Source organism: Lates calcarifer, unplaced genomic scaffold, assembly GCF_001640805.2.
Source record: "Lates calcarifer isolate ASB-BC8 unplaced genomic scaffold, TLL_Latcal_v3 _unitig_3852_quiver_2791, whole genome shotgun sequence".
Taxonomy (NCBI): domain Eukaryota; kingdom Metazoa; phylum Chordata; class Actinopteri; family Centropomidae; genus Lates; species Lates calcarifer.
In genome coordinates this window covers 1-15,940 of record NW_026116569.1, presented here as the reverse complement: position 1 = coordinate 15,940, position 15,940 = coordinate 1, and the positions used below count along the sequence as shown (strand labels likewise).

Here is a 15,940-nt window from a genome sequence, read left to right as displayed (position 1 = left end):
GCTAATTGTCGCAATTGAAAAAAGCTGGACTTTAATCTGAGCATTGAATTCGAGATCACTGTCCAGTCTTACACCCAGGTTTGTTACTGTCTGTGTGTCAGATGCTGGCTTAAGGCCCCCAGATCAGTATGGGCTTTGGAGGCATCACTAGGCCCAAACATCACCTCAGTCTTTTTATCATTTAATTGCAGAAAAATTAATTGATATCCATGCCTTGATTTCCACAATAGTTGGTTTGCAGAGTATGCTTTTTCTTGTTTTAGTGGCATAAAAATGGAAGGCGATGCCATGTTTTCTGAGAAACTGAACCTAAGGGAAGTACTGGGAGAATAGAAGAGGGCCAAGTATGGAGCCCTGAAGCACTCTGCACGTCAGAGGAGCTGCATGAGACTCAGTGGCTCCCACACAAACACAAATACTCCTCTCTGTTAAGTAGGATCTGAACCAGGTCAGGTCTAGGGTTGGAAAGCCTAGTTTTGAGCAGAGCCACGGCATCTACTATCATTTTAGAGGTTGAGTTAAAGCGAAAGGATTGTGCCTCAACATCTGAATTGAAGCCCATCGATTCGGTTGGGCTGATCGCTGAGTTGAAGGCTGCGACATAAACACAACACACACAACAAAGGTTTCACACTTTAAGTTGAGATTGCTCTGTTTTATTAGTTCAACAACTTAGGTTCAACAGGTTAAACCAGCAAAAACAGTGAACTCACCTTGATGAGTTCTGAGGAGATAGCAGCTGCCATCTTCCCTCCATATGACTCAGAGAAGATGTAGAAGGGACGCTCTGCAGAGAATAAAATTATAGTTCATATTTATCAGTTGCATCCTCAGTACTATATGGTGTGTGTGTATATATATGTAGAAGTTCACTTGGTCTCAAGGATAAACTAGTTAGATTTTGGTGGTCAAAGGTCAAAGTCACTGTGACCACACAAAACACAATTTAGGCCATAATTCAAGAATTCACATGCTAATGACTGGACTGGTTGGCAGATGCATACAGCTGGGAGGCTCTGTCTTTGTCTCCATCAACTCCTGAGAGAAATATGTGGCTCATCAGCTGCTAAATGCTCCACTATGTTCACCTCTTACTGTGGCTGTCTATGGCTTGGTAGTGAGCAGGTAGTGTAAAGCCAGTTTTTCGATCTTTTCCTCTAAGAGCAGCTGCCTTCTGTGGCCAAAAACAGTGCTATGATATTGGTGTAGAGTAAACCAAAATACCAAAATCTAGAAATATACTAAAGCCAGCTGATAATTCTCTGTGGGTTCTTCACTACGAGCCACTCATTTCACATTGTCAGACTGTTTCAAGCTGTCACCTGATACATTGTAGCCACTGTACACTGTTCAAGCTATGTAGCCACTGTACACTGTTCAAGCTATTCCTGTAGAAAGAACAATTCATTCAGCATGTCGAGCATTCAAACTGTTTAGTGTTTTATGCACAAGCTCAAGACATTTGTTAAATGAGATAATGGTACTGAAACGTGGGTTGCACCATTAAGATGCCTGTGGATCTTCTTTAAGTCGCCAGAGCTAACATGCTTAATGGGACTCCTGCGGAATACTATAACATCATGCTATATGTGAAACAAACTGGACTGTCGTAAGCTTCCAGCCAGCATACCTGGAACTCATCCTTCTCTGTGAAGAAGTGTCTGAGCAGCACCAGCATGTCTGAAGCCACCATGGCCACATTGGTAGCATAGCCATCAGGCCTCTCTGGTGTAGCTGAAGCCAGTCCCCACAGGGTTGTCTACAAATAACACACTGGCTGCCTGTACCTGAAAGAACCAAACCACAAAATACATCAGCATGTTGACCTGTATTTCTCATTATAACAGACATTACTTGTAACATTAATATAACACAATGCAGGGAATTGCTGATCACTAAACAGCTGGTTGAACAAAAGGACAATTACTTTAAAACGTTAATGCAACCATCTTACCCAACTTGTCTTTCTGGGCTCTAAGTTCCTATTCAAAGGTCCAATCTCCTCAAAGTTCCCAAATCCACTTCCTGATCCTCCTGGTCCGCCCTAAAGAGACACAGACACATATCCTCATCATGTTCAAACATTAAGACCAGAGGTGCTATTTAACAGAGCAGCTGTATGCAGACGTTTGGCCACCCCTGGGCAAATTACACATTTAACAAGAAGTAAATACAACCTCTGCAGCAAACAGTCAGTAAAAAAAGAACCTTAACGTTTACTCTTTATTTCAGGTGTTCTTTTTAACAAATGCTTTTTGTCTGTCTGTCAAACAGCTCCCTTCTAACTTTATCTGTCTGCAGCACTTACACTACACACTGCACACTGACTGAGGGTGCTCTTCCATATAGATCCTGTTGATGCATCAAAGCTGTTCCATCACTCCTACATTAGCTAAACCTTCCTAAAGATTCTTTGCAGTCATATGGGGATTTTACTTTGCATTCCTAACCAGCACAGGTGCAGTTTTATTATTAAACTTCCAGATCTCGACTTCCACAGTTCCCCTTAACTGCCATTTCTTAATGACATGGAATTTTCAGGCTGGAAGCAATCTAATAACTTTTTATAGTCGCTCTGCTTTGTAGGCAACAACTAGCTTCATTTTCAGATCCCCAGGCCTTAGAGGTTCCTAATGCTAATTCTGTACCTGCCTTACAAGTCCTGATAAATCAATTAAGGCCTAACGAGTTAATGAAGTTCTGAGTGTTTTACAAGGGTGTCCAACTTTTACACGTCACGATTACCGTTTCATTTTTTCCTCTATTTCTTTACTTCATGAGATAAAAAGCAACAGTGAGTTGACGAGAAAGGCTCATTTTAATCCCTGTTTTGCTGCAGGAATGGTGAATGGAATTTTGGTATTGCATTTCTATAAAGTTGAGCTTGTGACAAACAGATGACCATGAAGAATGGTCAAAACTGAGGCAGCAGAACCAAAGATATGACAGACCCTTTACTGGGCATTAAAAAGAAAACCAACATTTCCAATAATACAACAAACTCCACACTCAAAATGTATAAAGTTGGCTTCATTATAAATTTGTAATCTCCAAAATTATTGGAAAATTATCCCAAGATTTTGTGATTTGTTGTGAGAGAGTGGTGGTGTGGTCCTTGAAGAAGATTTCCTACCTGCAGCCACATGACCAGAGGCAGGTCTGAGGCAGACGGGTTGTCAGCATAATAAAGCCACCAGAACATGTGGGCCCCGTCTCTCACTTCCACATAATTCCAGGCTTCTTTGCCAGCCAAAGGACTGGGGAGCCCTGCATAGGATTCAATTAAATGTGTTTTTTTGACCTGGTATTCAGTTACAGTGTTACTTAACAATTCTACTAAAGTATAACCAGTATAGGGACCTATATAAAAACACAGGTTTAACAAACTCTGAGCCTAACAGGGAGAACATGCAAACTCCACACAGAAATGACCAGGGCGAAGTGCTAACAGTGCTAACTAACCCTGAGATTGGAAACTCTGATTTTTCAGCTAAAGACAGTTAGTTGAATCAACTCTGAATATGTTCACTCTGAGTGAAGGGGCAAACAAAGAGCATATTTGCCATTTTAATCCAGTTCACCCGGAGCTACTGAATTAAGGATCAAAATATTTTTCTAAATGAGAGATTTTAGTCATTGATTCTTACTAAATTCACAAAAACCTTGATGGGGACAGTGCTGGTGGCAGCAGAAGATGACACAGGTATGATTGTAACCTACAGTGCAAACCAGTAACAGCCTACTCATTTTTGTGATTTGCAGTTGAAAAAGCATCTCAGCTAAAACTGAGTGTATATTTTGGATGTCTGTTTTACCTGAAAGAAACACTGTTTGTAGCATATTTTACATATCACATATCATGTTATGATCAATGAAGGCGCTGACGCTAACAAAAATATGGCTTGAGTAACAAACTAACATTCAACCGGGATTTTCACTTAATGCGCTCCGATCTGTGCTAATATGGACTGTATGAGAGAGGAAATGGAACGTTGCGTCTGGCAGGAGAAGAGGAGTGAAAGAGAGAGGCTTTGATGGAAAACCCCGTAACGAACAGGTTAGGTTCAGTAAGTTCACAGTTTCATTATTTGTGTAGCTGTAACTGAAAAACTCAAGAACTCAGGGTTAACACTTTCTGGAATACACACCAATTATAAATAGCTATTGTAAATGAACAGCATAATTGTTACTTCCGTTTTTGAGTCTGATAAATCAAGGCACACATAAAGTAATACGAATCTAATATTTGATTTATGTGTCACTTTGGCTGACTAGAGCGCATTTAAACACTACATAGAAGCCATAACTCATACCTTTATTGACGACAATGGCGAATAAAAACAACAAACTTGATGATGCTTCTACCAGTCCCATTGTTGGTGCCTCAGTGTACGAGTGGCTCTGTTCTGTACAGTTTTACTGTTACGAGTAATCACATGACCGCACCCGGAGTCAGCTGACCGACATCAACCCGCCCCCCAATTTCTCTATAATTTTATTTAACTTTGCTTTGTCTTATTGTGCACGTCAGTCACCACCATACACATACAGTTAGGTTACAGGTTACCACTAGCTTAATAAAAGGAAGAAATAACAAGGAAAAATATCTATTAAGTATTGAGAATTTTGTTTAAAAATGAAGCAAAAAAATAAAGAAACAAATAAATTACTAATGTGATATATACAGTGATAACTACAGTTAAGTACAGTAAACGTTTGACTGACAACACAGTACAGTACATATTATACTGTACATACATACATAAATGTATGTCCTGCCTCCACCCCAACAGAGGGCAGTGTTGTGAATGAGTTGGCGTTAAAGAGAACAACAGTCAAGGTAAAATTGACTTTCAGTAAAGCACTTGTCTTTCAAAATAAAAGGCCAAAGGGCCAACGTTTTGGTTTTAACGTAAATTTAAGCACTGACAGACTCTTCATGAATGTATCTGCTTCTCAGTTTGAAGACCTGCTTGCCTGTTTGAAAAAAAAATCCTTAGTGTGGTGTTACAAGCCTTGAAGTGTGTGTTGAAGGTTAAAGAGCACGACTCAAAGAGGAACACTATTACTCTTAACACTCTTATTTTGAAACAACCGACCGGAAGTATCGTCCCCGCTTTTTCTGGCGGAACAGCAGGGATGCGTTTGGCGCATGGATGTACGGTTTGGCGTAATTGATTTGGCGTTAGGTTTAGTTTTCTCGGTGTCATGGCTGCCAACAGTAACAGCTTCATTCGCGTGCGCTTACACTTTGATTACCCGCCGCCCGCTGTTGTTGATTGCCGGATGTGCTGGCTGCTCCTGGACTTGAATACATGTCGCGTGGTGGCGGATCTGGAAAGTATCATCAGAGAGAAGTTTGAGTTCAGCCCAAGAAGCATCCTAAACCTCTTCATTGAGGACTGCTACTTGCCGCACACAGAGCACATATTTGTGGTGCGGGACAACGACAGTGTCAGGTGCGCGTGCTTTGACTGCTTGTTGTATTGACAGTCATATCCTGCGACCTTTTCTAGGCTACACTGTGATAAGTGTGTTGGAGATGGCTTGGTCCCCAGGCTAAGCCTGATGAATCTCAGTCCTGTAACCTGAGGATAGTTCATAACATAAAGGTGTTGCTGAAAGCTAAAGATGGATTTCCTCTTGGGCCCAGGATGATTTAGATAATACATTTACAGACTATATATTTAAAAAATTGAGATATGTTTACATTGAGCTGAGCTTAATTTGATAACTTACTTAAAGCTCAGAAAGCTACAGAGAAAGCTAGTAAGTCAACCTCACGCAAGAGTTTCTTTAATCAGATACTATTTCCAAGGTCAGTCAACACTGATATTGGCATCTGCCTCTGAGCAAGATGACGTAAAAAAGGTAGATTGTTTAAAAGATGTGTTCCTGTTTTCTAGGGTGAAGGTGGACTTTCTGGCTCCAGGCAATGGGCACAGCAGCTGTCCAGATACATCAAGTAAAAACTGCAGAAAGAGACAGAGACCCACAGAGGAGGATGGGCCAGGAGGAGATAGAGTGAGCATGGAATGGAAGGAAAAAAAGAGGAAAAAAAGGAACAAGGAGTGGGAAGCCAAGCAGACTTCGGATGATGAGATGAAGAAGTCAAAAGAAAAGTGCACAGAGAAGAAGAGGAAGAAGGCAGAGAAAAATAGTCCTGCTGTTACCCCTAAACCTGCGTCTACTAAAAAGACCCCAGCTAGTATCAACCAGCCAGCTAAAGGCAGCAAGAAACCCCCAGCAGCACAAACAAAAACACATAGTGTCTCCTCTTCAGATTCCAGTAGCAGCAGTAGTGAGGACGATGAAGCTCCCAAGAAGCTACCTGCCCCAAAACCAGCACCCAAAACACCCTTGTCCACCTCCGCTGCTTCCAAGGCACCTCAAAACACCAAACCTATCCAGACAAAACACCCTACCTCATCATCCTCTTCAGAAACGGACTGCTCCACTGATGAGGCGCCCAGCGAAAAAATCCCACCAAAAAACAAATCTTTAACCTCTACATCACCAAAAAAGAGAATAGCTGAGAACTCAAAATCTCAGCAGGCTTCCTCTGTTCTGCAGTCCACAAACTGTGCACAGAAACAGGGTAGCAGTAAAAGTATCCCCCCCTGATGACAAAGTTGTGGAGCCTTGTAACACAGACAGCGAAGAGGAGATTGAGCTGGTTATTCGAAAACCAGTGCTGCAGCCAGGACATGGTGTGGGCAGTCAGGCATCTTGGAGAGGCAGTAGCCGAGGGAGAACCAGACGTGGTGGTCCTGGAGCTAGGGGCAGGGGCGATGGTAGAGGGCACGCTGGCAGCTTTGAGTTCAGCCATAAGGAGCCGTCCTACCAGACTGATTCACTGGCCAATAAATCAGTAGTCTTCCAGGTCTGTCTGCATGTGTCTGCACCTACTTATACATGTCTGTTTTCATGACTGGAAAGTAGTGTAGTTACTGTAGGACACTATGAGTTTGACTTAATGCTTCAAATTAGTTCAGGATTTAACTGCCCTAACTGTATTATAAGAGAAACTAATGCTAAGCTTGAGGAAGGTTTAGTTACTACACCTGTCAAGCTTTCTGTGCTCACATGACAAATATGTAGTTTTGTAATGACTTACCATTTATACAGGTGTACTTTTTAATGTTTCAAGTTGACTACTTTTAAAAGAGCTTTGTAAATGTGGTCTTAAATATGCTAAAATAGGTTAAAGCTAGATGTACCATGTAATGTTTCCGCATCCTAAGCAGTTTGTGGTTTGTACAGTGGAAATGTGGAAATACTAAAACAGCATTGTTAATGTATTTGTAGAGTAATTAGTACTAGCATTTATACATATGAAAAAAACAGTGACATAAGTGCCTGTGTAGGTTACATGCTTGCTTTTCACATAGTATGTTTTCATTTTTGAGATCACAAGAGAAAAGGCCTGGCTGATGTGTTTGGAAAATGTATTGCTGTCTCAGTTAACGTTGACTGGGGTGGCTGTAGTGTGAACTTCCCCAAATTCAATGAAGATAAGGATAAAGCTGCAAAGGTTACCACACCCTTACCTTCCTCCTTAGCTTCAAGGACCAGCTTTCACACAGTGATGATCATACAGTTCATGAGCTAGCTGTGAACAAGGCCACCACCACCTCTTGCTACAGCCTCAGGTTTACTGCTGCACCTGTGTATTTGTGGGAGGGCTTTAGTGAACAGTCAGTTATGATAATGACATTTTAGAATGGTTTTAAGTCTTGCCTCTGTGACATTATTATTTTATTGGCAGTATAGTTACATAAGTTGTGTGTAAACATGGTCATTGTATTACATGTCCATTATGAAATACTGTGTATGAAAGGGGATCAGGATTAACAATCTCTTGGCCTCCTGCATGTGTCTGAATGCAGAATGGAGCAGAAAGTGCCCCCAAACTGGACTACAGCTCTATGCCCCTGCTAGCTGCCCCTCCACAGGTGGGTCAGAGGATTGCTTTCAAGGTAAGCCTAGCCCTCTTAGTCATACGGAGTATCTGCTCTGTTTTTGACATTGTGCCTTTGTGTTAACCTGATGAGTTTTGTAGCCTTGGTTCTGCTGTTTAGTTTTGAACAAAAAAAAATCCTCTCATTGAGCCACATATTTTCCCTCAGAGCCTCAGGGAGAAGCTGCTTTCAGTCATATAGAGGCATGTGAAATAATGAACATTTTTCATGTATTACTTTGTATTACACAAAGACACATGTTCTATATTGATCTAAGTCATTTTGGATAATTTTCTGCCCCTGTCTGCATTTGCAGCTGACTGACGCTGTCGCTCAGAGCTCCATCTGTATACAGTGAACAAACCTGCCTTTGCCCTCACATGTAATGTTACATACAGAAATCCACATTTTATATGTGCTGTAGAGGTTTAAGCAAAACACAACAGACATAACAAACAGCTAATCATAGAGAGAAACTGTTTTTTTCTAGAATGGATTACTGAAATTTACTGATGGAAACATGGGATTTCTCATGTTTTTCTTTGTTGGAGAAAAAGTACCTTAAACAATATATAGATTGATGGAAATAAATCAGTAAATCAGACATTTTTCAAGCAAAAATATGGACATTCACTAATTTAAGTTTCTCCAATGTGAGAATTTTCCCATTTTTAAATAGTTTTAAGTCTAATATCTTGGCTGAACATCTGGCTGTTAGACTGACAGTCAGAAGACAGTGGAAGATGTCACCTTAGGTTCTGGGAAATTGTGATGGGCATTTACCACATTTCCTAATAAAATGAATGAGTAAAATGAATTTACAAATAATTAATCAATAAGAATGTAATATGGAGACTTAAGTAACACCAGTGTTTAAAAACTGAACTTAGTTTCTAGTTGTGAGGTTCATTTCCTAACATTATACTCTTTTGTGTGTTCACAGCTGTTAGAGCTAGCTGAGAACTACACTCCAGAGATATCAGAATATAAGGTGGGTTTAATAATTTCTGCTGCAGTAATCTAATATGACCATTGTCCACAAGCTGTTAGGAGGGACCTTGGAGATATCCTCTTAAGAAAGTCTTAACTGTTCATTCATACTGGAATCATGTCACTGTACATTCTAGGAGGGGAAGATTGTGAGCTTTGACCCAGTAACCAAACAGATGGAGCTGGAACTACTTCATGCTTCTCAAGGTAGGGATCAGGACATTGAACACTTTCTAAATGCAAGTCATGGAATTTTAAATGTGATTTATTTAGCAGAAACAGAACAGATTGTACAATATTTTCTAGTTAATTAGACACATTTGTGATTATTTCTAACTTTCTGCTTCTCTCTCAGCTCCTGTGGAGCCTGGGAAGTTTGACCTGGTTTATCAGAACCCTGATGGCTCGGAGAGAATAGAGTACGCTGTGTGCAGAGGTGCTTGGGTAAGCCTTAGCCTATATCACTTCTATTTATAAATAACCTTGACAACAGAAATTGTGAAAAGACATTCATAAAGTATTCACATTTTGTTATGTTGCAGCCTTATGCTACAATTTAAAAAAAATCCTCATCAATCTACCCACAATACCACATAATGAAACAGAATTTTAGATCCATCCATCAATCATCCATACCACTTATCCTCTAAGGGTCACGGGGGGCTGGAGCTAATCCCAGCTGACATGGGGGGGGGTTACACCCTGGTCAGATCACCAGTCCATCACAAAGCCAACATATATAGACAAAACAACCATTCACACCTATGGACAGTTTAGTCACCAATTAACCTGCATGTGTTTGGACTGTGGGACGAAGCTGTGGAGACACATGCACCGGGAGAACATGCAGACTCCACACAGTAGTGATGGTTGTCCTACTAGAGTCTAGAGTCTTGAACCTGCCACTTTCTTGCTGTGAGGTGACAGTGCTAACCACTGCAACAGCATGCCGTCCAGGATTCCACATTTTTTGTAAATGTATTAAAAAGGAGAAACTGAAATGTACTTAGACTGTTTGAAATTTAACACAGGTCTCTCCCATTTCCCTTGATCATCTCTGAGATGTGACACTACAGATCTAGGGTAGGCTACAAAAATATTTCTGCTACATTGAAGGTCCCCAAGAGCACAGCTGCCTCTATAAGTCTTAAATGGAAGATGGTTAGAACAACCAGGACTCTTACAAGAGCTGGCACCCAGCAAAACTGAAGGGTCAGGGGAGAAGGGTCTTGAAAACAGAGGTGACCAAGAACCCAATGATCTCTGTGGCAGAGTGCCAGAGATCCTGTGTGGAGATGGGAGAGACTCTAGTAGGACAAGCATCACTACAATCTGGGCTGTATGCAGGACTGGTCAGACGAAGCCTCTCCTCAGTGAAAGACACGCCTGGAGTTTTCAAAAAGCACCTAGATGAGGTAGATGAGAGTGGAGTTTGTGTGGCTGAAAACCAACACAGTGAGCTATAACAGGATGCGTAGGTGGGTGATAATTTTCTGTGGCTGTGTCTTCACATTCGCATATCACATATAGTCATGTGATCCATTGTTGATATCAAAATCCTTATTAGGGCAATTTAAAATTCTATGCAAACATATTTTCACACCTATTTTAACCTACATGGACATGACAAAGAGTGGTTAAAGCAGTTTTGCTTTTGTTTTTTGTCCTTTTCTCAATAATTTTAAGTAGGTGTGGTTCAGGTGGAAACTGTGATGTCATTTACACTTCTCATTTCCAACACTTTAGAAGGAACACCTGTACACCTGCTTATTCAGCGCAACATGTTGATGGCCTATTATAGCAGAAGACCAAATTAAATTCCACTCCTGTCAGAACAGAAATCTGTGGTTGCAGTGGGCACAGGCTCACCAAACCTGAACTTGCAAAACCTAGCCTAGTCTGAAGAGTATTGATTACTGCTGAGGCACGCAGATGTTAGACTCAGAATTTGGATTTCGCAAAGCAAAGTCGTTTCAAAATGCGACTGACGACAAGCCAGCAACTTTTTGGGCAGCTTTGAACTGCATGTTTTTGAGGGGAGCTGCTCATATTTCTCAGTGAGGGTGTTCACATGTGTCTGTGGCTCTCTGGACTGATTGTGTTCAGGGTGAGGGGGGAGCAGCAGTACATTCAATCGACCAATCAGCAGCTAGACAGAGGCAGAAAATGACCTTGTAAATGTGCTGCGTAAAAAACGTTTCCCCATAGTTTTTCCTGGGACCTTCTCCATTTTTTGAAATTGTGAGGAGAAATTTAACATGACTATGGTTCTTTTTCCCTTTTATCTGAATGTACAGTGTTTACTAGAGTGAGTTTATTCCAGTGTTTGTTTCTCTATTCATCATACCTCCTCAGACTATGTATAGCAGCCTGCATAAAAAGTTTTTGAAATTAGAGGTAGATTTAGATGCATGTTGATGTGATGACAGCTGCTAGTCCAGACAGTTAGGTTTAGTTTATGTTAGGCTTTTTATTTTAATTTGAAAAATGTGGATATACAGTATGTTAATATAGTAGTTTCATTGACTCGTGCAACTTAGCATGTGACATCATGTTGCAAAGTCAAACTTTCTGAGCTACTTTAGCTGCTTTTCTTGAGAGTTGGCAGCATTGGTTGTTGCTTATGTTGACATATCCATTCAATCTTGATGACATAGATTAGCTGAGTGTCAAACTCTTAATACCTAATAACTAAGGATGTAATTTTTCCCCCCATAACTGTATCTTTGATGAAATATTAAAGACTTGTTACCATGTTTTCAGGGGCTTTGAGTAAAGGATAATACTGACAAGTTGTACATTTTGTGATTGTAATGGTTATAATGGCCAAGAACCATGTGACACAGAGTGGCTCTTTGCCCCCATAGTAGACTCCACAGAGGCAAAAAAAGGCTATACCTTTTATTTTGTTCAGTCAGCACCTGTGCAAGCATGGCATCATAGAATTCATATGTCAACAACTTACATCATTTCCTCAAGTGCCTTATTAAATCACAACTGGTCCTGACAGATTGTATTGTGTTTATTCCCTGTCTGTATTGTTGACAGTAGACGGCCCTTACAGTGACAAAAGCAGTTAAACCCAAAGCCTTTCTTTTGTCTTCGAGCCCTGTCTTAGCCCTTTTCCTCTAGTCTGAGTTATCCCATTCACACAGTAATCTGCTTGTGGTAATTACTCATCCAAACGAGAGAGGTGTGGAACTGACAAAATCAGCTACATACTGTATGCTGAGTTTTATTTGTTGGCATTTGGCTGCTGTTTGTGGTGTGTTTTCCTCACACCCACACCTATCTTGTTTTAATCTTGGCTTAATAAAGTTTGAATAACATCTTTACTTTTCTCCTGCAGGTGACAGAACGGTGGGACTCACTCCTTGAACCAAGGCTGGTTATTTAAATCTGACAGTGAATTTGTACATCCCTGGTTTAGCAGGATGTATTGCTTTTTAAAATGATTAATAATTTTAGGATCCTTTAGCTTATGCTCCAGTGCCTAAGTTAAGTTGGAGTAACTTCTTCACATGGTGGAGTATGAGGATTGAATTGAATTTTAAAAATAATTGTTGCATTTAAATTGGGTGTTAAAGATAAGATTCTGTTATTTTAATATGTAGATGGAATGAGTGTTGTTTCCAGGACATTGTTTTATGTTTTGCACAGTGATGTGACTGTTAAATCAATCTTGAATAAACTGGTTTTTAATAAAACTGTCTCCTTTGAGTACAAGGTAACATGCCTATTGTGTCATTCCAATGTAGAAATGTTCTGTCTTATGGAAGCCCATTTCTGCCGGGAAATAGAAATAGTAGCAATACTAGAAATAGATGTTAAAATGTAGAGTGAAAGTAGCAGTAGTCTAAAGATAAGATAAAGAGTGTGGTCTATACCTGCTCTATATGTACAGTGACTCGAGATAACTTCTGTTGTGAACCGGCGCTATATAAATAAAACTGACTTGACTTAAATAAAGATTAGATAAAGATTACTTGTCAGCAAACTGACTCCATAATGTCAGGTACACAGACATATCTGTTTGCTAATATTATCTATTTCTGTCTCCATAATCTACTGGTCATATCAGATCAAGTAAGGCTGACCTGGCAAAAAACTGAACAAGTATGTGTTTTACAGGTTGTGAATGCAACTGTTCATTTGTTAGAAGAAAAATATGTTATTTCGTCTCTAAAAAAAAAAAATCCATAGCCAAGTTTATAGTCACAGTCTTGACACGCTGTCTGTAATTTTGAACTACCATGAGTGTTTTCATCGTGAGAAAGGCGAAATTGGCAAGGTCTGGACATGTGGGGAGGAATGATAGGCTACCTGACTGGGAGAAAGATGCGGAAGCTGGAGCTGCCAGCAGAAGGAAAGGAGGAAGGCGAGAGAGGGGGGGCATAACGTGCCAGCAGGATGCAGGAGGCGGGAATGGTTCATTTGCTGGGTCGACCCCCAACGAGAGCAGCCGAGAGGAGGAGGCCTGTTTTTATTGCCTTTACTAACATTACTGTTATTTTCTTTTTTGGCGGGAAAGGTAATAAACTCGCGTCCAATTAATTATATTCCATTTCATTATATTCAGGTCATGGAAGCAACGGCTAAATATACAATTTTATTTTGGTGGAAAGTCGTAGGCGGGCAGTAATACACCTGTATTATTAATTAGTAGTTTGCCTGTGACGCAATGCCTCGTCTCCAAATCGTAAATCATCCGCCCTTTTCCGTTACCTCTCGCGTCTTCAGAGCCAGCGATGCTGCTTATGTCACAGCAGCAGCAGCCAGCAGCACCAGTCGAACAAGTCGGTCCGGCGGAGCTGAGAACGAGAACGATGGTGGCGGTCGTCATTCCGATTCTCTTACTGTCCATTTGATGAAGAAAAATACGGCTCCCGCCGACGAAGCCAGTTGTGCAATGGAAGGACATGTTTTTCCCGACCAAGAGCAGCTATGCAGTTTCTGAGGAGGCTCAAAGAGGTTTTCGACGTGTGTGACGAGGATGCTGACGGCTTCATCCGGGTGGAGCACTTTAGTGGATCTCGGTCTTCAGTTCGGCCAAGGAGACGAGGTAAGAGGGCAGTGAAGGACTGGGTGACAGGACACAGCTTCTTCACATGCGCGTCCTGTATTTTGCAAATTGTGATCGATCAGCTGTCATGTTATAGACCTATGGTTAGCTCCTGCCAACAACAGACAACCTGTCCGTATTAAATGTCACAGGTGTGCGAGAGATGCTAGCATTTAGTAGCTTATTACTCAGACATCAGCTAAGCATATCTGCTGGGCTGGTGTGCTGATCTGATGTCTGTAAAAAAAACCCTGACATGTTTGCTCGCTCCAAAATTCACTCTGTGTTGCTGTGTATGTGTCCATGTTATTAAAACGGTTCCCGTTCAGTCGCTGCAGGAAAGCCAGCTTGGAGTGAAGCATCACAGTTACAGTTTAACAGTTTGGGGCAATATAATCTTAAAATGATCAGAGTCAAATCAGACCCCATTCAACAGTGTGAAATGGCCACTGAAACAATCTAACGTTAAGATGGATAAAATAGTCTACACTCAAAGACCCATGATGAATATATATATATATATATATATATATATATATATATGAAATTCTATGGAGACTTGAAACGATGTTTCCTAATTGGTCTGGTGGATCTTGAGATGCTTTGCCAGGAAGAATGGGATAAACTGCCCAAATGTAGGTGTGCAAAGCTTATAGAAGAAGACTCAAAGGTTTCATTGCTGCCAAAGGGTCTTCTACAAAGTACTGAATGAAGGGTCTGAATACTTTTGTAAATGAGAGATTTCAGTGTACACAGGGTTTATAAGCAGGGGCGCAGTGAGGAGGGAACATTTACAAAGATGTTGAGGGCACAGATTAGCATGAGACTTAGACTAGCTCCAAAGAGATTCCTAAATGTTGTATCCGATGCGTCATTTTTTGGGCTAACAATACTGGGAGGGGTGTGGCAGCTAATGTCAGTCTTAGGTTCAGTACCATTGAGAACACACGCAGCCAGTCCCAGCTTCAGTCCCAGCTTCAGTCCCAGTAATGCTAGGGAACTTTCTGTGGTACTGAGGCATGGGCCAGCGGGTGCCAGAGGTCAATAGTAACTCTTGATTATTTATCATGTGATTGCCTTCCCCCAACGCAGCTTGTTAATCTAGCCTACGATGTCATAATATCACGTCGTCAGATTTGAAGCTGAGTACTCCATCAATCTTAGTTACTGTAAAGGTTCTTGCTGAAAAACTCAAGGTCATGGTCAGTGTGTTTGGCTTGATGGCTAGAGAGAGCTGCTTCCAAACATGCTTGTACAACTTCTCAGCCCAGTACCAGGCTGTTCAGCATGGATTGCTTCAGAGTGAGAGTGTCTTTATGGCATGTATGTGTATGGGACATTCACTTGTCAGTGGTGACTGAACATGGTTTGGACTGAGCCTGATTCACTGTAAGTGTTGTAATTGTGGATGGAGTGTGTGTGTGTATGCCAACACTGTCTCCAGATTTTATTTCAGTATGATATAAATTCATCCAGCTGATTCTCTATTACCATGAACAAAACACTTCAATTATTTTTTTTTCAGTCAATTTATATTACTGTCATAATGAGTGGGTTTACATCAGCCCAGCCAAAAAATTTTAAGGATGAGTGGCTGGTTGTCAGCCAAACCTAAAATGGATGCCTGTATCTCACTAGGAAGACCAAATTATCACAGGGTTGGTGGTTCAGTTCCCAGGTCTTTCTGCCAAAACATGCTTTGGCAACATACTCAACCCTGATGGTCAGACCACCATGGTAGTTCACTGCCATCAGGTGTGATTGAGAGTGTAAATGGTGAATAAGAGAAAAAATGTGTCAAAATAAAAGCAGTGTGAATGTATGTACCTGTCAGCCTTCCAGTCTTTAGCCAGTGGCTGCTTGAAGGATTAGAGATCAATCTGAAAACATGTGGTAAGCAGTAACATAAGATATTACGATGCAGCAC

The 15,940-nt window shown here is 41.0% G+C and overlaps 2 protein-coding genes across 2 annotated transcripts; one reads left to right on the top strand and one right to left on the bottom strand.

Annotated features, from left to right (window-relative positions):
- Window positions 1–1,661: 1,661 nt before the first annotated feature.
- LOC108894786 (retinoid-inducible serine carboxypeptidase-like) lies at window positions 1,662–4,446 on the bottom strand. The gene is made up of 4 exons (XM_018693391.2): window positions 4,314–4,446; window positions 3,134–3,267; window positions 1,955–2,044; window positions 1,662–1,787 (listed from the first exon to the last, which is right to left on the bottom strand). The coding sequence occupies exons 1-4, from the start codon at window positions 4,372–4,374 to the stop codon at window positions 1,716–1,718; spliced, it is 357 nt and encodes a 118-aa protein (XP_018548907.1). The 5' UTR covers window positions 4,375–4,446; the 3' UTR covers window positions 1,662–1,715.
- Window positions 4,447–5,103: 657 nt separating this feature from the next.
- LOC108894785 (coilin-like) lies at window positions 5,104–12,375 on the top strand. Its single transcript, XM_018693390.2, is given in 8 exon segments — window positions 5,104–5,459; window positions 5,907–6,620; window positions 6,622–6,883; window positions 7,890–7,979; window positions 8,905–8,952; window positions 9,089–9,158; window positions 9,307–9,395; window positions 12,301–12,375. Coding segments are annotated over 8 exon segments (1,572 nt in total). The 5' UTR covers window positions 5,104–5,208; the 3' UTR covers window positions 12,349–12,375.
- Window positions 12,376–15,940: the final 3,565 nt, after the last annotated feature.

What these genes read in the sequence shown, in the direction of transcription:
- LOC108894786 (XM_018693391.2), bottom strand. Translation starts at nt 4,374, where the DNA reads ATGGGACTGGTAGAAGCATCATCAAGTTTGTTGTTTTTATTCGCCATT. An exon ending in CGCCATTGTCGTCAATAAAG is followed by an intron (nt 3,268 to 4,313) that starts GTATGAGTTATG and finishes AATCCTATGCAG; the next exon opens with GGCTCCCCAGTCCTTTGGCT. An exon ending in AGCCCAGAAAGACAAGTTGG is followed by an intron (nt 1,788 to 1,954) that starts GTAAGATGGTTG and finishes TGGTTCTTTCAG; the next exon opens with GTACAGGCAGCCAGTGTGTT.